Source organism: Pteropus vampyrus, unplaced genomic scaffold (assembly GCF_000151845.1).
Source record: "Pteropus vampyrus isolate Shadow unplaced genomic scaffold, Pvam_2.0 Scaffold177, whole genome shotgun sequence".
NCBI classification, from domain to species: domain Eukaryota; kingdom Metazoa; phylum Chordata; class Mammalia; order Chiroptera; family Pteropodidae; genus Pteropus; species Pteropus vampyrus.
In genome coordinates, this window is record NW_011888958.1 from 2698514 (window position 1) to 2717114 (window position 18601).

The window sequence follows — 18601 nt, forward strand, 5'->3', positions numbered from 1 at the left end:
GTGCTTATCTCTGTTTATGTGCACAAACAGCAGGGATGGGCCAAGGTCCTGTTTTTACAGCCAAAGGGGACTTGTGGCCAGTGCAGTGGGAATGGAGAGAGACAACTCCCTAAGAAATGAAAGAATTCACTGCCAGATGGGATGAAGGAAAGGTACCGGCCAAGGACAGCCTGCTAGGGAGATATGAGAGCAGTTCTCTTAGGTCCCCATACCCCAACCTTAGAAGAATGGAGACTGGGGGAGGGAGGGAGCAGGCTCTGGCAGGAGATGAGGAATTTGCCTTAGGACAGGTGTTTGAGGTAAGGCAGGACACTTGTTCTTGGGTTAGAACACAGGACCAGAGAGACAGTGAAAAGTGAGGGGCCCCAGGTGTCTGGGTTGGAGGGCTGGACCTGGGAGTTATCCGGGAATGGAATCTATGAGAACAACAGGGAGGTCTTGAGAGAGGGAGCAGGAGTCTCAAAGAGAGTGTTATGGACTCCGAAAATCACATTTAGAGCCTAGTTGGCAGTCATTTTGGAGAACTTATTTTTTTTTTTTTTCTACTTTGAATCCTCTTTGGCCCCTGGAAGCCATTTCTCCACAGATACGCTCAAGGAGGGTCATTGGAGCACTCTCAGAGCTAGGATGATGCTCTCACTCCAGATAGGATCCCTAAGAGATCTCAGCCCTCACGAAGCCCCAGAATTGGGCAGCCAGCAGTGCTCCAAGCGGCAGGCCAGCAATTTGTTTCCCTCGCCCCACACCGCCCGCCCCCCGCTTCTGATTGCAGCCTTGAGTAGCCCGAAGTCAGTTGCTGATGAGAACATCATTCTACTCTGCCTTGTGCCAGCCCAAGACATCTATCATCCGTGGAAAAGCCAGCCTTCTTGGTCTGGTGATGATGGGTGATGGCCGAGGCTGGACTGGGCCTGACCCAGCCTGAGGCATGCTGGTCACCACTCCACAAAATGAGTCATTCTCTGCCAGCCTTTCCTTGCTCCCTCTGCCTCTTGTAACTTGAATGCAGATTTTACTCCTGGGATCCTATCATTGTAGGATTTTTTTTTTTTTTTTTTAAGAAATCATACTGACAAGGACATTTGTCTTCTCTCTCGTTTAAATAGCTTACCATGGGTTAGGGAGACCTGGCCGGCCATTGTTTTCTTCTAGAGAGCAGAGCAAGCCTTGTGAAGAATTTGGCTAATTAACTTTTGGAGAAGAGCTGCTTAAGTTTATCAAGAAGGCTTGGCTCTAGTCTCTTTTCTCCTCTCAAATTTTGAAAAAGGCTTTAAAATTTGTTTCCAAATCTCTGCCAGTGTCTGGTCTGTTTAAAAGCGACTTCCCTGGAGACGATGGCAGAGAGGGTGTTGGATGTCACATTTTTGCAGCTTCAATCTTTAACACAGTCGTTCCAGTCCCCAGAAAGTCTTTTCTGTTTACATAAGGGAGGTATTATTCACACAAAGATTACATTTAAAAAATGCACCCCCCAGCATGCCTGTTACTAATAACATTGCATGTTAGGCAAGTGGAAAGTATTTAAGATTTGAAATTAATCTTTGCCCATCGTGCTGCTTTGTTTGACTTTCTTGTTCCATTCTGCATGGGGCACGGAGTTGGCCAACTTCACTTTTCATTTTCAGCAAGCTCACTTTCTTGTTCCTCTCTTTTGGATTGAAGCTGTTGGAAGTGAGTTACGAGCATATTAGGAAAAGTCTAATTTGAGAGCCTACTATAGATTTCTTTTGTATTGGCTTCCAGAAGTTTGTTTTGAAATTGGAAACCCTCTTCCCTTCAGTCAATAAGTTTTAGTGTGCAATTTTCTTTTCATCTTTTTAATAGGTTCTCTTTCAGCAGAATTTCTGGGTTTGGAATAGTTAACGTCTTTTCTGGCAATCTGTCAAAAGACCGTGGGAAAACAGATAACTGTTTCTCACATCCGACACCTCTCTGTCACGTGTTCTTGTCAGTTCTCATCAGTGTGGCGTGGCTGGTCGCTGTTTCGTGGAGGGGAGCTGGAGCATCTAGGACACCCTGAGCAAGCTGTGTCATCTTGCCTGGGCTGAGTGAGCTGCCTGTGAAAGTTGTTACACGGAGCTACGTTATTGCTTTAGCAGAAGGAAACATTTAAGTTGCTGGGACACAGTTGAGAACACTTTAAAGGAAGTGGTTCTTTATTTTTTGATCAATCTCATGGTCCTTGTTACCAACTGTGATTACATCAGTGTATGTGCTGTTCCATTTTATAGCATTTTAATGGACTTTTATCCCCCTCCCCAATTTAGTTCCAGCTGTGTGTCTATTATAATTTGATTATAGTTTGGTTTGCAACTGCTAGGACACTTTCTGAGCAATTTATGCTTTCCTTATGAGAGGGAAGATGTTCAGAGGTGAAAAAGGAGCAAAAGACTTTTTGTTTAGGGGGCACATCAATAAGTAATTTCCAAAAGATGTGTCAGAAGCTTCAATGATTGTATCCTCCCAGAATAAGAAATTTGCTTTAAACTCTTTGGTAGAATCCGACCCACAGACTTTTAAAAAATATCCATTTAAAATTTCGCTTTCTTTATTCCTCTAAAAATTTTGGTTAAAAAATATATTATTTTTAACTTAGTGACTTTCCTTCCCCAATTTGGCTTTTCAAATCTACATAGGATGAAAACAAAGGGACATTCATAATGTCACTTCGAAATGAGCTACTCGATTCTCCCTTTGGCCCTAAAATCTCCTAGCTCTTCCTTTCTTGTCTTTTCCTCCTCCTCCCTGCTAAGAAGCTCAGGTTTACTTGTCAGAGGTTATGTTATTACATTTGTATTTCCTTGAGCCATTCATTAACCTCTAACATGTATTCATCTTTTATTTGTTAGCTATTTGATCTCATTGATTATTTTTTGTACTTTACTTTTGATCAGTTTTATCAATGTTATATTTTTGGTGCTCGAAAAGGATATATCTGAAAATTAGTAGCATCACCACATGTCCAAGTATATCAAATATTAGGGAACATAAAATGTACTGTGCTTAATCAGATCACCACTCCAGGAAACGAAAAAGGTCTATTTGTGTTTTAAAACCTAGCAAGTGAATTATTTTAAGTTCAAAATCCAACTGTTATTATTTTAAATGATTCCTTTTGTTTTCCATCAGAAAGTTATTAAAGTGTGTGGTTTTAAAAAATTGGTGTACGCCCCTCTTCACCTCCTTCTCCCTATATTAGCTCAATTTTTATGGGATGTTTCATGGGTCCTAATCTTTGTTTATATGAAGCGATTCTCTCCTGTCATAAAGGAAATCTGTGCATGTATGCTGGTGATTTGGGTACATTCTAGAGTTGCCTTTGCTGGCGAATACTGAGAACAAAGTGTGGCTGATGGGGGATGTTAATGAGGGGGCTCTAGAAGCCTGGTGTCCTAGTAGATCCCATGCAGAAGGTTGTTTCAGATCCACCTCTATTCTGGAGTGGGACCTCGAGCTTCCTAGAAGAGGGACTTGTCACCTTTACTGGTGATTTTGACATTAGCCAGTTATTTCTCCAGCAAAGTCAGTTTATTTGGGAATAACAAAAGAATTGCAATTCAGTATATCCAGTCTAATGGTAAACCATGGGCAAGTCCTGAGGAGGAAAGGAGAGGAAACTTTTTTATGGACTTGGGTGGGGCTGTTGTAAATGAAGAGTTCATTGGTGGAAACTGAAAGTTGAAAGTATTGTGACTTTTCATTGGCTGAGTTACTGCAGTCTCCAGTTGGCTGAGCTGTTACTGGGCAAGGAGGAATCTTTTCTTCCACTTACCAAGGTAGTGTAGTATCTTGTGGGAGGTGCAACGTGCAACTTTTCCTGTTGGGTTCAGGGATCTGAGCTGAGTGACTTGGGTGTGAGAGTTCTCTCTTCTCCATTTTAAATGAGGTTTCTGTTTATTAATTTTTATAGCTTACTTTTGAGGATTTTGGCTCTTAGTTAAAGAGGTCTCTAAGTTGTCTGGTGGATTTGGTTCAGGAAATAGAAACTGGTGGAGACTTGACACCCAGTTGGATTTTCTCCCTTGGCCAGGCTCTTGGTACTCAGCGCCTTAGTCTTCCTAACTGCAGAATCTTCCAAGGGAGGGCGGGGGGTGACATCAGTTTCCCTCTGAGTGTGCTTCTGTTTCTGCTGGCCTCATTCGTCTTCTCTCTATCTCCTGACAGGCTCGGGGACCAGTTCTACAAGGAAGCCATCGAGCACTGCCGGAGTTATAACTCGCGGCTGTGCGCGGAGCGGAGCGTGCGTCTCCCATTCCTGGACTCGCAGACCGGCGTGGCCCAGAACAACTGCTACATCTGGATGGAGAAGAGGCACCGAGGCCCAGGTGAGCCATGATACCGCTGGGAGGTACGCATGCCTGGGCTTCCAGTTTGGGTGGAGGAGGAACAGAGCTCGTCTTGGAATCCCTGCTGTGCAGGTGGGGATGGGGCAAGCTGTACGGCGGGCTGGGATGCTTTCAAGAAACTCAACTACTTTTGTCACTCTTGGCAGATGTTCCAAGAATGGTGTGGGGCATTCAAGCTGTGTTGGCAGGGGAGGGGCAGGATGTTTAGCCCCAAAAGGGGAAGGCTGAGGACAGCTATATTCACCTTTTACCCTTGTTAGTGGAGTTTAGTTATAAGCTGGGAATCTGCAGTCAGATCTGGGTTTGAGGCTTAGCTTTGTCATCAAACCTCTCTCCCTCAGGTTCCTCATCTGTTAAATGGGGATAATTATAATACTTACCTCAGGATTTTGTCAGAATTAAATGCAAATATTCATTAAAAAAGCTCATGAGTTTAGCACATAGTATGTGTTCCATAAACGCTGGCTACTATTGTTGATATTACTGTTACCATGATACTGGTCTTCTGGGTATCACAGGACAGAATAAAGACCAATGGGTGGAGATTAGAGAGGCAGCTATAAGGAATGCAGTTTTCTGGTGCTGTATGAGTATATTTTAAAAACTTTATGTTATGAAAAAATTTCAAACCCATCCCAAAGTGGAGAGAATGGTAAAATGAATCTCCATGTACTTACTTATCATCCAGCCTCCACAACAATCAATTTATGGCCAGTCTTGTTTCATTTGTACTCAGCTTCCATCTTCTTCCTTGACCTCAGGTTATTTTGAAGGAAGTCCATGATGCATATTATTTTGTCTGTAAATGTTTCAGTATGTATTTCTAAATGTAAGAACTTAAACAACCCAACCAATAACGGCTATCAAAGCTCAAAGTTACCAGTAAGACTAATGTCATCAAATATTTGGTCAACATTTATTTCCCCCTGTAGTTTAAATCGGTATCCAAATAGGATCCCTTCATTGCAATTGTCTGATATATCTCTTAAGTCTCTTTAAATCTGTAGGTCCCCCCGACCCCCACTGTTATTTGTGGAAGAAATTGTCTTGTTTGCACTGGTTGCCCAGAATGTAGATTTTCTGATTGCATCGCCATGGTGTTATTCCTGTGAATTGGTGGTTTGGTCTAGAGACTTGATCAGATTTAGGTTCAATTTTGGGGGCAAGAACAATTCCTAAGTGGTGGTGTGTATTTTCATCAGGAGGCGTGCACAGTCTGGTTAACTCTCTTTTTCTGATGTTAGCAGCCCTTGATGATAATTGCCTAGATCCTTTATGTCATTAAGAGTCACAACAAGGTGACATTTGATTTGAGGCTATCATTACTTCTTCATTTATTAGCTCTATAACTTCTATAAAGAAAAACATCTCATTAAAATTTTGGTTTTTGTTAGGTACAGTTCACATACGAAAGGCAGGAAAAATAATCCACCCCCTCTTTATTTACCAGTTTTCAAAATGAGTTGGTTCCCTAGTATTCTCCAAAGATGATCAATAAGTTATTATTTTTAAAAAAATACCATCATGTATTCACAGATTTAAACATATTGGATGCATTTTAATCTGTTGCAGCTATTATTCTGATTTATGCTTAAGCTGTTCCTTCCTTTGGCCAGTAGGGGTTTTGGCCAGTGCTCGTATTTTGAAACAACTCCACAAGTAATTTCTGATAGCTTTCTTGTTATCCTACTATGAGGACAAATGTTTCAGACTCATTGTATGCACTTACTGCCCCTAGACCTGCAATCAGCTATTTCTCTAAGAAACTCTTGTTTCTTTTTTTGTAGGAAATTATTTAGATACCACAAGCTGCTGGTGCTCATTGATCCTGGGTTGGTCATAATTTCTAAGACTTTTCAGTGAGCAGAACTAAGAAATATAATTTCTCTTTTTTTAAAGATAAAATACATTATGAAATTATACTGGTATTTCTCATTCAGTTCAGTTTTACACAGCTTTTACTTAACTATCTTAATTCTTTATCTCCTTTCACACCAAAAAAAAATTCTGGCTCTTAATGATGCCAACATAATAGCCTATTTGCTTTACCTCACAATATATGTACAACAGTATCAGAATAAAATAAGATTGCTGAAAATGGTTTAAAATTTTTCTTTTTGTTGGTAGGGTATTTCCTATTAAGAATGTAGAATCAAATTACTGTGTTTTAAGGTCACTTGAAATAATTCCTCTGTGTGGTTGTGCTACTAACTCAGTTAAAACATTTAGGTTTATTTGTTTCATTTTGCTTTCCCTATTTAGGTTTTTTTTTTTTTTTTGTATGTGGAATTTTATATAATTTCTTTGTATTTTTAATAATTTGAAGTAATTATGGATCCATTGGAAGTCGCAAACATAGTACAGAGACATCCCTGGTACTCTTCACCCAGTTTTCCCCAGTGGATACATCTCACATAACTATAGTACAATATCAAAACCAGAAAACTGACATTTGTAATCAAAGGTGTATGCATAATTCTATGCCATTTTATCACATGTATAGATTTGTGGAATCAACATAAAAAATTATTCCATCACCAAAAAGATCTCCCTCTTACTGCCCTGTTATAATCACACCTATCTCTCCCTTTCATCATTTAAACCTCTTTATCCTTTCCCGTTTATAATATACTGTCTTAAACATGTATTCTACATATATTGAAAACCATATCAGATAGTATTATAATTTTTGCTTCGACTATCAAACATAATTTAAAAAATTTGAGAACTATCTATTGTATTTACTCATATTTTTACTCTCATTCTTCCTTCCTGATATATAATCCTGAAATATAAATAAAGTTTCCTTTATTTTTTAAAATAATTCCTACTGATTAAGGACTTCGTTTAGCCATTCTTTTAAAGTATGTCTGCTAGTTCCAACTTCTCTTAGTTTTCCTTTATTCGAGAATATCTTGATTTTTCCCCTTTATTCCTGAAGGATATTTTTGCTGGATATAAAATTCTAGGTTGATGGTCCTTTTATTTTAGCACTTGAAAAATGTTTTGGTACTTCCTTTAGGCATCCATGGTTTGTAATGAGAGATCTACTGCCATTCAAATTGTTTCCTCTTGTAAGTGAGGTGTCATTCCTTTCGAGATTTTTTTCTTTGTCTTTAGTTTTCAAAAATTTGATTTTGATGTGTTTTGGTGTGGATTTCTTTGGGTTTATCCTTTTTGGAATTCACTCAGTTTCTTGAATCTGTAAGTTTATGTCTTTTGCCAAATTTGGAGAAATTTCAGCCATTATTTCTTACAATACATTTTCAGCCCTCCTCCCTTCTGGGACTCCACTGACACAAATGTTAGATCTTGTTATAGTCCCATGAATCCCCCAGGCTTTAACTAATTCTATTTTCTCTCTGTTGCTCATATTGGGTGATTTATTGTTCTCTCGTCAAGTTCACTGCTATTCTATCCTCTGCATTCTGCTGTGGAGCCCATCTGCTGAGGTCTTTTTTTTTTTTTTTTTTTTTTAAATTGTGTGCTTTGGTTCTAAAATTCCCATTTAGTTCTTTATATTTTTTATTTATTTGCTGAGACTTTATGTTTTTTCATTTGTTTCAAGTGTTTATAATTGTTCGTGGAAACATTTTTGGATGACTGCTTTAAAATCCTTGTCAGATAATTCTGAGGTTTGTGTAATTTCAGTGTTAGTATCTATTGTCTTTTCTTTTTCAAGTTGTGATTTTCCTGGTTCTTTGTATGAGTGACTGCTGGACATTTTGGCCATAATATTGCGAGACTCTAGATTTTATTTAAGTTTTCTGTTTTCACAGACCTCTTCTGAAACTGCTGGTGAGGGAAAAGGGTTGCCCCTCATTATAGTCAGATGGGTGTGGAAGTCTGGGTTCTCCACTCAGCCTCTATTGACACCCTGTTGAAGAGGAACGCCTCATTATCATTGGGCACAGGTAGGGGGCCAGGCTCCCCACTAGGCCTCCACTGTTACTACCCTAGCAGGGAGGAGGAAGCAGGCCTCATTATTCCCCATGTGGCCTCTATCAACACCATGGGGCGTCTTCTTCTCACTCAGCTTTCTCTGACACCAATCCAACAAGGATATTAGGATGCCCTGCTAGGCTGTACTTTTCTTGGTCCTTTGGCTAGAAAGAGCAGGATTTTATTGGGGCTTTTCAAATCTCATGCGTTGCTATTTCTGGGTTATTAACTTTGCTAGAACCTAGTCTGGGTTATATAAGGCAAAACAACAACAACAACAACAACAAAAAATCCCCAGAGAACTCTCACCACCCTGTTGTTCCTTGGGTCCAAAAGTCCCTAGTTGGTTTACCTTTCAATATCTTATTTATGTTGTATTTCAGTATCTTATTTATGTTGTATAAGCAATGTCTAGGCGTTTTAGTTGTACCTAGTGGGGGGAATATGAAAGAATATATCTACCCCATCTTTCCAGAAGCAAAAGTCTGTGGGTTACTTCTTCATTTAAGAAAATTAACAACTTTATTGCAGTATAATTGACATACAATAAACACATATTTAACATGTACAATTTGATAAGTTTTGACATGCACATACCTCTGAAACCATCACAACAATCAAAATAACATATCCATAATGCTCAGGTGTCCTTGTGGCCCTTGAAATCCCTCCCTCTTGCCCTTTCACCTGCCTGCACCTTTCATTACTCCCTCCCCACTAGGCAACCACTGATTTTCTTTTAATATTGGAATCATACAGTATGTACTTCATGTTTTTGGTGGGGTAGAGTTCTGACTTCTTTCACTCAGAATAATTATTTTGAGATCGCCCATGTTTTAGCATGTATCAGTAAGTCACTCCTTTTTATGCTGAGTAGTAGTCCATTGTATGGCTGTAAAACTGTTTATCCATTCATCTGTTGATAGACATTTGGATTTGTTTCCATTTTTTTGACTATTATAAATAAAACTGCTACGAATGTTTGTGTACAAATCTTTGTACGGACATATACTTTGATTTCTCCTGGGTAAAGTACCTAGGAGTGTAATGACTGGATCATAAGGGAGGTGTATGTTTAACATTTAAAAAAACTGCCAAGCTGTTTTTCAAAGTGGTTGTACCATTTTACATTGATTCCGGCAAGGCAACCCTTGGTATGGTCAGCTTTTTAAAGTTTTAGCCATTCTAACAGTTATATTACTGGTCTCACATTGTGGTTTTACTTTGCATTTCCCTAATTAGTAATGTTGTTGAGCAACTTTACGTATACTATTTGCCATCTATATATGTTCTTTGGTGAAGTGTTAAAATCTTTCATCCATTTTAAAATTAGTTTGCTTGTTTTGATATTATTAAAATTTTATAGTTCTATATATATTCTAGATGTAAGACCTTTATCTGATAAATGCTTTGCAAATATTTTCTCCCAGCTCTTGGCTTTTCTTTTCATTAATAGTATCTTTCAAAGAGCAGATATTTTAAATTTTATCAAATTTTTATTATATGAATTGTGATTTTGTCATATCTAAGAAATTGTTGCTTAACCCGGATCAAAATTTCTCTGGTTTTTTTTTTTTTTTTTTTTTACTAGAAGTTTTGCGATTGAGGTTTTATATTTAGGTGTATGAGCCCCTTTGAATTAATTTTTTAACAGTGTAAGATACAGATTAAAGTTTATTTTTCTGTAGATGGATATCCAATTGTTCCAGCATAATTTATTGAAAAGACTAGCCTTTCATCACTTAATTACTATTGTGTATTTGTCAAAAATTAAATGTCTACATGTATGTGGGTCTATTTCTGGACTTTCAGTTCTGTTTCACTGATTTATTTGTCTGTTTTTACGCTAATATCTCACTGTCTCGATTATTGTAATTTTATCATGCATCTTAAAATCAGGTAGTGTTAGCCCTCCAAGTTGTCCTTTTTCTAAGATATTTTGGCTTTTTAGGTCCTTTGTATCTCCACATGAATTTTATAGTTTGTCAGTTTCTGCAAAAAGTCTGCTTGGATTTTGATTGGAATTGTGTGGAATCTGTAGATTAGTTTGGGGAAAATTGACAATTCTCAATGTTGAGTCTTCTAGTCCATAAATATAACATACATCCCTATTTAGTAATGTCTTCTTTAATTCTTCCCTTCATATCTGTGTACAGGTCTTTCACATTTTGTCTGATTTATCTCTAAATACCCCAAATTTTTGATACTATTATAAATGGGTTTTTAAAAATTTAAATTTCTGATATTTCTTTGCTAGTATACAAAAATGCAATTAATTTTGTACATTCGTCATGTATCCTGCAATCTTGTCATACTCATTTATCAGTTCTAGTAGCTTTCTATAGATTGCAGAGCATTTTCTACATAGTTGATTATGTCGTTAGTGAATTAAGAAAATTTTATTTTCAGTATAGATGAGTTTTATTTTACTTGTCTATTGCACTGGCTAGAATGTTCAGGACAATATTAAGTAAAAGTGGTGAGAGTGGATATCTTTATGTTGTTCCTGATCTTAAGGTGAAAGCATTCATTGTTTCATTATTAAGTATGATGTTAACTGTAGGTTTTTTGTGGTCACTATCAGATTACTGATTTGAGAGTTTTAAATCAGGAGTGGATATTGGATTTTGTCCACTGGTTTTTCTTAGTCTATTGAGATGATCATATGATTTTTCTTTTGTGGTTTGTTAATATGATGAGTTACACTGATTGATTTTTTAATGTTAAACTAACATTGCATTCCTAGGATAAACCCCACTTTGTCATGATGAATTATCCTTTTTATATATCTTCAAATTTTCTTTGCAAATGTTTTGTTAGTTTCATATGTGTTTATGAGATATCGATCTATAATTTTCTTGTGTCTGTATGGTTGGATTTCAGGGTGATATTGGCCTCATATATGAGTTGGGAAGTATTCCCTAATTTTCAGTTTTCTAGAAGAATTTTTGTAGAATTGATATTTCTTTTTTAAATGTTTTGAGCATTTACTAGTTAATCCATCTGGACTTGGCCAATTTCCCTGTGGGAATGTTTTTAAGTACAAATTTAATATCTTTAATAGAGATAGGGCTTTTCAGGTTATCCTTTTCATCTTGAGTGAGCCTTGGTAGTTTGCAACTTACAAGGACTTTTTTTATTTCATCTAAATTGTGAAAATTAATTGTTCATACTATTATCTATTTAATGTCTGTAGAATCTTTAGTGGTATATCCTTTTTTTTTTAATTTTTAGTTTAATAGACATTTATTTCTTTAGTCGAACAACCTCTACACACAAAATAGATGGTTTAAGATTTTTGAGTGGAAAGGAAATTAGGTCTCAGGAAGTTTTTTGAGTCTACTATATGTTTTCTGAAAATCATTTAACTGAGTCTTTTAAGATCTCTGATGGCTATGGCCAAATGAAAAGGCAATTCCTTATACTGGTAACTTGAATTTTTTTTTTTTACATGATCAGTCTAACTAAAAGTTTATCAATTTCATTGATCTTTTCAAAGAAATAGCTTTTGGTATAATAGATTTTCTTAATTTTTTCTTCTTATTTTATAATTTCTCCGATCTTTCTTTTTTCTTTTTTCTGTTTACTTTGGATTTAATTTTCTCTTCTGTTTCCCATTTCTTAAGGTAGACACTGAGGTCATTGCTTTCAGATCTTTTTTCTTTTCTACTATAGGCACTTTTAAATATAATTTATAAATATAAATACTACTCTAGCCTTATTTCACAAAGTTCGACATTGTGTTTTCATTTTCATTCAATTCACAATATTTTCTAATTTCTCTTTTGGTTACTTCTTGACCCATGGATTATTTAGAGGTGTGTTATTTATTTCCAAACATTTGAGGGGGTTTTCCAAAGATATGCCTGTTATTTATTTCTAATTTAATTTCATATGGTCAGAGTATACTTTGTATGACTTGAATCCTTTTAAATTTACTAAGACTTGTTTTATGGCCCTTAATATGATATGTCTTGGATAAATATTTTCTTTGGTCTGGTCTGGAAAAGAATGTATTTTCCTGCTGTTGGAATTTTCTGTAAATATGAATTAAATCAAGTTGGTTGACTGTGTTGCTCAAATCTTCTATATCTTTACTGCTTTTTTTTGTCTTTGTTCTATGAATTATCAAGAGAGAATATTGATAATCTTGACTATAATTGTGAGTTTGTCTTTTTCTCTTTACAATTCTATTAGTTTTTGCTTCATATATTTTGAAGCTCTCTTTAGGTGCATAAACATTTTTTTTTTTAAGGTGAGGCAACCCTCGGTTGACCTCACAGATTTCAAGGACCTTATCAACTTATAATCCCTTATTTTTTATTTTTTATGCCTATAGCACCTGGTCTTCCTAGGTGGTCTCCCATCCAAGTACTAACCAGGCCTGACCCCTGCTTAGCTTCTGAGATCAGACGGGATTGAGCTTGTTCAGGGTGGCATGGCCGTAGACTCATAAACATTTAAGATTATTATCTCCTCTTGGTAAATCGATCCCTTTATCATTATGTAATGACCTTTATCTCTACTAGTATTATTTATTCTGAAATCTACTTTCTTTGATATTAATATAGATATCTTCTCTTTTTTTGATTAGTGTCAACATGGTGTATCTTTTTCCATTCTTTTACTTTTAATCTATTTAGGTCTTTTTATGTTAAAAGATTTTTATTTTTATTTTTTATAGGCAGTATATAATTGTGTCTTGCTTTTTTAATGTAATGTGACAATCTGCTTTAAACATTGTTTAGACCGTTTACATTTAATGTGATTATTGTTATAGTTAGTTTTAAATCAGTCATTTTGCTGTTTCCTATTTATCTTTTTGTTCCCTTTTCCCCTCATTTTCCTTTTTGAGGGGATTAATAGAATTTTTTATGATTCCATCTTATCTCCTCTGTTGGCTTATTAATTATAATTCTTTGTTATTTTAGTGATTGCTTAGTGTTTACAGTATACATCTTTAATAACAGTTTACCTTCAAGTGATATTTTACTACTTCATGAACAGTATAAGAACTCTCGAATGGTACTGTGGTAAACAGAATAATGCCCTTCTACCCCAGAGATGTCCACATCTTAATCCTGGGAACCTGAGAATATGTTACCTTAAATAGAAAAAGGGACTTTGTTGATGTGATTATATTAAGGACATTGAGATGAGATTATTCTCCATTATCCAGATGGGCCCAATGTAATCATAAGGGTATTTATAAGAGGCAGGCAAGAGAGTCAGAGTCAGAGCAGAAGATGTGAAGCAGAAGCAGAAGTTGGAGTGATACAATGGAGGAAGGGGCCACAAACCAAAGAATGTAGGTGGCCTGTGCAAGCCAAAATGGCAACGAAACAGATTCTCCCCCAGTCTCCAGAAGAAATGCAATCTGCTGACACCTTTAGCTCAGTGAGACTGATTTTGGCCTTCTGACTTATAAGATAGAAAATTGGTATTGTTTTAAGCCTATTAGTTTGTGGCAGTTTATTAGAGCAGCAATAGGAGACTAAATGTGTATTTTTTATTTTTCCTTTATTGAGTTTTGTATAATTGTTGTAATATATTTTATTTTTGCATGTGGCATAAACCTCATACTACATTGTCATTATTTTTGTTTAGGCAATCATCTTTTAAAAAGCTTTAAATAATACGAAGAAGATCTTATATAATTACCCATGTACTGAACCATTTCTGATGTTCTTCATTCCTTTGTGTAGGTCCATATTTAGATCTGTTATCACTTTTTCTTTCTCTAAAGGGTTTCCTTTAACACTTCTTATAGTATGGGTCTACTGATGATTAATTCTTTCAACTTTTGTATGTCTGAAAATATCTTTAGTTTGCCTTAGGTTTTTGAAAGATATTTTTTGCTGAGTATACAATCTAGGTGTACAAGTGTTTTGCTTTTCTTTTCAGTACTATTGTGATGTTGAACCACTATTTTCTTGCTTGCATTGTTTCTGATGAGTGGTTCTGATTGAACCACTATTTTCTTGCTTGCATTCTTATCTTTGTTTCTTCCTTTATAGTAGCCAGCTCCTTTTTCTGGCTACTTTTAATATTTTCTCTTTAATCACTGTTTTAGGGCAATTTCAGTTATGATACGTGTTGTTATAGTTTTCTCCATATTTCTTGTGCTTACTTTTGTTGAGCTTTTTAGGTTGCAGGTTTATATTTTCATCAAATTTTGAAATTTCCAGCCAGAGTTCTACAAATATTTTTCTCCCTTCTTCTCTCTTTTGGGGCCTCCGATCATACATATGTTAGCTGTTCGAAGTTGTCCCATAACTCACTATGCCATTCTTCTATTTTTAAAAATTCTCTTCCCCATGGGTTTCATTTTGGATAGTTTCTATTGCTATGTTTTCAAGTGTACTAATCTTTTATTCTGCAATATCTAATCAGACATTAATCTCATCCAGTATGTTTTTAAAAAAAATCTCACATTGTAGTTTTCATTTCTGGAAGTTAAATTTGAGTCTTTAAAAACATTTTGTTTTTATTTCACTTTTGAACATGTAGAATACAAATAATAACTGTTTTAATGTTTTTGATGCTAATTCTAACATCAGTTTCAGTTCTGGATTGGTTTCAATTGATTAATTTCCCCCCTCATTTTAGGTTGTATTTTCTACCTTCTTTACATGCCTTATAATTTTAGATAGAGTACCAGACAATGTGAATTTTACCTTTGTGGTTTGTATATTTTTTATTCCTATAAATGTCTGGAACTTTGTTTTGGGACAGTCAAATTACTTGGAAACTGATCCTTTCTCATTTTGCTTTTTAGATTTCTTAGATGGAACTGGAGCAGTGCTTATTACTTTAGGGCTAATTATTCTCCATTAGTGAGGCAAGACCCTTCTCTGTACTCTACCCTGTACTCCACGAATCATGAGATTTTTGCAACTTCCTGGTAGGAACAGACTATTCCCTGCCCCTTGTTCTCACCAGGCACTGTTACCTCTATTCTTACCAGGTGGTTCTTTCCTCAGAATTGAGTAGTTTCCTCACAAGCATGCACTGATCAGTCCTGAGATGAATACACCAAGGAGACTCTTGGTAGATCTCAATGCTTCTTTCTCTGTGCAACTGCTCGGCTCCACCTGTGTTCTTCCTTCAGTTACAGTACGGAAACTTTCTCAAGGCAGTAAGCAGTGCAGTCATAGGGCCCATTTTGTTTGTTTCCAGTGTCTGAGGGATCACTGCCCTTCATCGCTTGATGTCCATTGTCTTGAAAACTTTTGTTTCATTTTTTTCCCTTCTCTTCTGATTTCAGGTAGGAGAGTAAATCTGGTCCTTGATACTCTGTCTTAGCCAGAAGCAGATGTTTCTTTTTTTTATTTTATAATCATATGAACATATGATTATTTTATAATCATATGAACTTTATAATCATAAAATATTTACATGGTTCTAAAGTCAAATCTATAAAGCACAATATATTCAGAGAGAGTCTAACTCTATCTTATTCTTTTACCCTGTTTCTTTCTTCTTTCTATAGGCAACTTCTTCTCGTCACTGTTATTTTGTTTTGCTCTCTCTATAACTGTTTTTTTTTTTAGTTTTTGGTTTATCTTTACATACATCAATATTTGTATATATGTGTATATCCCTATTTGTTAGATAAATAATAGTATATTATATACAGTGTTTTCCACCTTGCTTTTTTTCACTTAATATATTCCATTGCAATATATACTTCTCTCTCTCTCTCTCTCTCTCTCTCTCTCTCTCTCTCTTTGTCTCTCTTTCTCAACAGCTTTATAATAAGTCCATTGTGTGGATATACTATCGTTTATTCAACCAGATCCCTATAGATGGACATTGGATTGTTTTCAGTCTTTTTCCAGTATTGAAAATACTACAGCAAATATATATTTTTGTATTTTTGCATGTCATATAGATTCCTAAAAGTGGGATTGCTGGGTCAATGGACAAATACATATAATTTTGCTTGATATGCCAAATTCTCTTTCATAGGGTTACTTCATTTTGCATTTTCACCAGTGATGGGTGAGATTGGTAGGCATATTTCTAACAGAATTTTTAACAGTGCAGTAGAATGCTTCATTGAAGGATGAAAACTAGAATTATTGAAACAGGCGAAGGGAGAGACTTTTATCTGGGATATTGGAGAGACAATTTTTGTAGCAGGTATGAGTCAGACCCAATAACATCTAAGCTTCCTCCTCACATTATAATCCTATTATTCTTAAAAAAAAAATGCTTATGATGGATTTAGAAAGTATGTCTTGGTGGTTTATTTGATTCTCTACACATTTTATATGCCTTACTACAGTGCTTTTACATTACCAGGACACATTTTCCATGAGCGGTTTTAGTTGGTGATGTGGTAAGAAAAGAAAAATAAATATTATAAGAAGTGGCTTGGTGGGCAGGTAGGCTTGGGGCTCTCTTTTCCTGATAACTTTGGTGAGGGCAGCCCTGGGATGGCTCAGTGGGAATTAGATAGGACAGTGGAGAGGTTTCGAGTGTGGGCTGTGGCCTAGAGTACCCTCATGAGTGTGTGACCCTGAGCCAGTTATTTAATCACTGTTAGCCTCACTGTCATCCTTTAAATGTATCATAGGGTTGTTGGCACAATGAGATAACAGTGAGTGTGAGATGCTAGCCTATCACAGAGGAAGAACTCAGTAAATGTTAGCTATTGTTACTGTTTCAACTTTTGAGCGTGGTGGGACAAGTGAAGGGCTTGGGAACCCCTGGGCTAGAAGAGAGGCAGGCAGCATTCTGGATTTGAAATCTACCTTACCAGGGAAGTCTTGGCACATGGGACACTGGAATTGAATCTTAGAGAGAGAGAAGCTTGTGGAGAAGAATGGGAGAGCGGGCAGGGAGGGGATTGTTGGCGAGCCAGAGAGAGAGCCATGCTAACTACTGGGGTATGGTGCCAAGTGCCCAGGACTCTAAACTTTCAGAGAGGAGAAAAGGCACCATGGCCTGGGATGGTTCAGGAATGCTTCACTGAAGAGGTGGTCCATGAAGTCAGGGCAGCTCTTAAATAAGCCAAGAGAGAAGAAGAGGGCAGAGCACCAAGAAATGACACAGATATAGGAGCTTGTGAAACACATCTTTCTCATTCTTCAGTCCTTACCGAGGGGCTTATTACTCAACCCTCCAGCTCTGTAGAGTTGGTTCAAATTGGCATTTTCAACCACAAACATTAACGAAGCACCTATTATGTGCTGGGCCCTGGGAATATAAATATGAGCAAGATTTGATCTAGTGTAAAGTTCCTTATGTGGGAATTTTTCAAACGACAACCGCTTTGGTGGATCTCTGATATTGTGGTTCAGTAAAATTGGGTCGAGGCCCAGACATTTGTCCTTTTTAATAACTGCTGGTGCAGTTCTGATGCCCAGACTTGGTGAAGAACCCCTGGCTTATGAGCTGGTGCAGTCACCGCCTCTTTCCTCTAACTCCCATTTCCTCTCGTTCCTTGGTCTCTCAGTTGGCTCTCCGTCATGCACAAGAGGGTGGATGGTTAGGATGCAGAGAATACCCTTCCACTTTTGGGATAGAGGGTGAACAAATTGGCATAAGTTACAGGAAAGTAGGTTTTGATTCAGAAGAAGGGTAGAGTAAAACTCTCTATCATAGTAAGACTGGGCCAACAGCAGGAAGTCTGTCCTGTGAAGTAAAGAGTTTTCCATTGCAAGGAGGGTTCAGTGGCAGCTATGGGTCCACTTCTTGGAGATGCTGCAGGGACAGCCCTTCCCTGCGTGGACTCGAACTGTCACTGCTCAGCTCTGGTTGGGGAAGAAGAGGTTATTACACTTCATCTTTTCAAATTCTTTTCTGTCCCGTATCATCTTACCATCTGTTTTCTTATCCTATTTCATCTTCTGAAGTTTTAATAGCTCATGATGTGTCCGTCAAAGATGCTCATGACACTAAGAATCCACTTGCTGAACTTGGGTGATGCTGGTAGCAAGCAATTTGTCTGGAGTCTGCTGATCGTACAGGCATCAAATCCGTCATGCTGAATTTTTCTGTAGAGCCAGCTCCCCATCGACCCCTCCCCCTCTCTCCTCAAGTGTGTGAATTCCTGTGTGTGTGTCTCTGTGTCTTATTCCTGCACTTGGTATTGTAACTGGAGTTGCAGCTCAAAGTAACAGAAAAGCCTTTTGCTTAGTGGAATATGTGAATGGAGGGGTAGCTGTGGCTTGGTTCCCAGGGAGGACTGATCTCCCCGCTTGTTTCCCACCTCCCTTTTCCTCTCCATACCCTTCCAGCCCCAGGCTCAGTCCTTCAGCTTAATTTACCATGCTGCAGCTGTGAATCCAGCTTCCTCCTCCATC

At 37.1% G+C, this 18601-nt stretch overlaps 1 protein-coding gene and 1 pseudogene across 1 annotated transcript in view; one reads left to right on the plus strand and one right to left on the minus strand.

Moving 5' to 3' along the window:
- DPF3 (double PHD fingers 3) overlaps window positions 1-18601 on the plus strand; it is a 204006-nt gene that overhangs the window by 105514 nt on the left and 79891 nt on the right. Inside the window, exon 2 of the mRNA XM_011370920.2 lies at window positions 4165-4325. Coding sequence (XP_011369222.1) covers window positions 4165-4325 — 161 coding nt within the window. The remainder of the gene's footprint in view (window positions 1-4164; window positions 4326-18601) is intronic.
- On the minus strand, window positions 12619-12738 carry LOC111746140 (annotated as a pseudogene).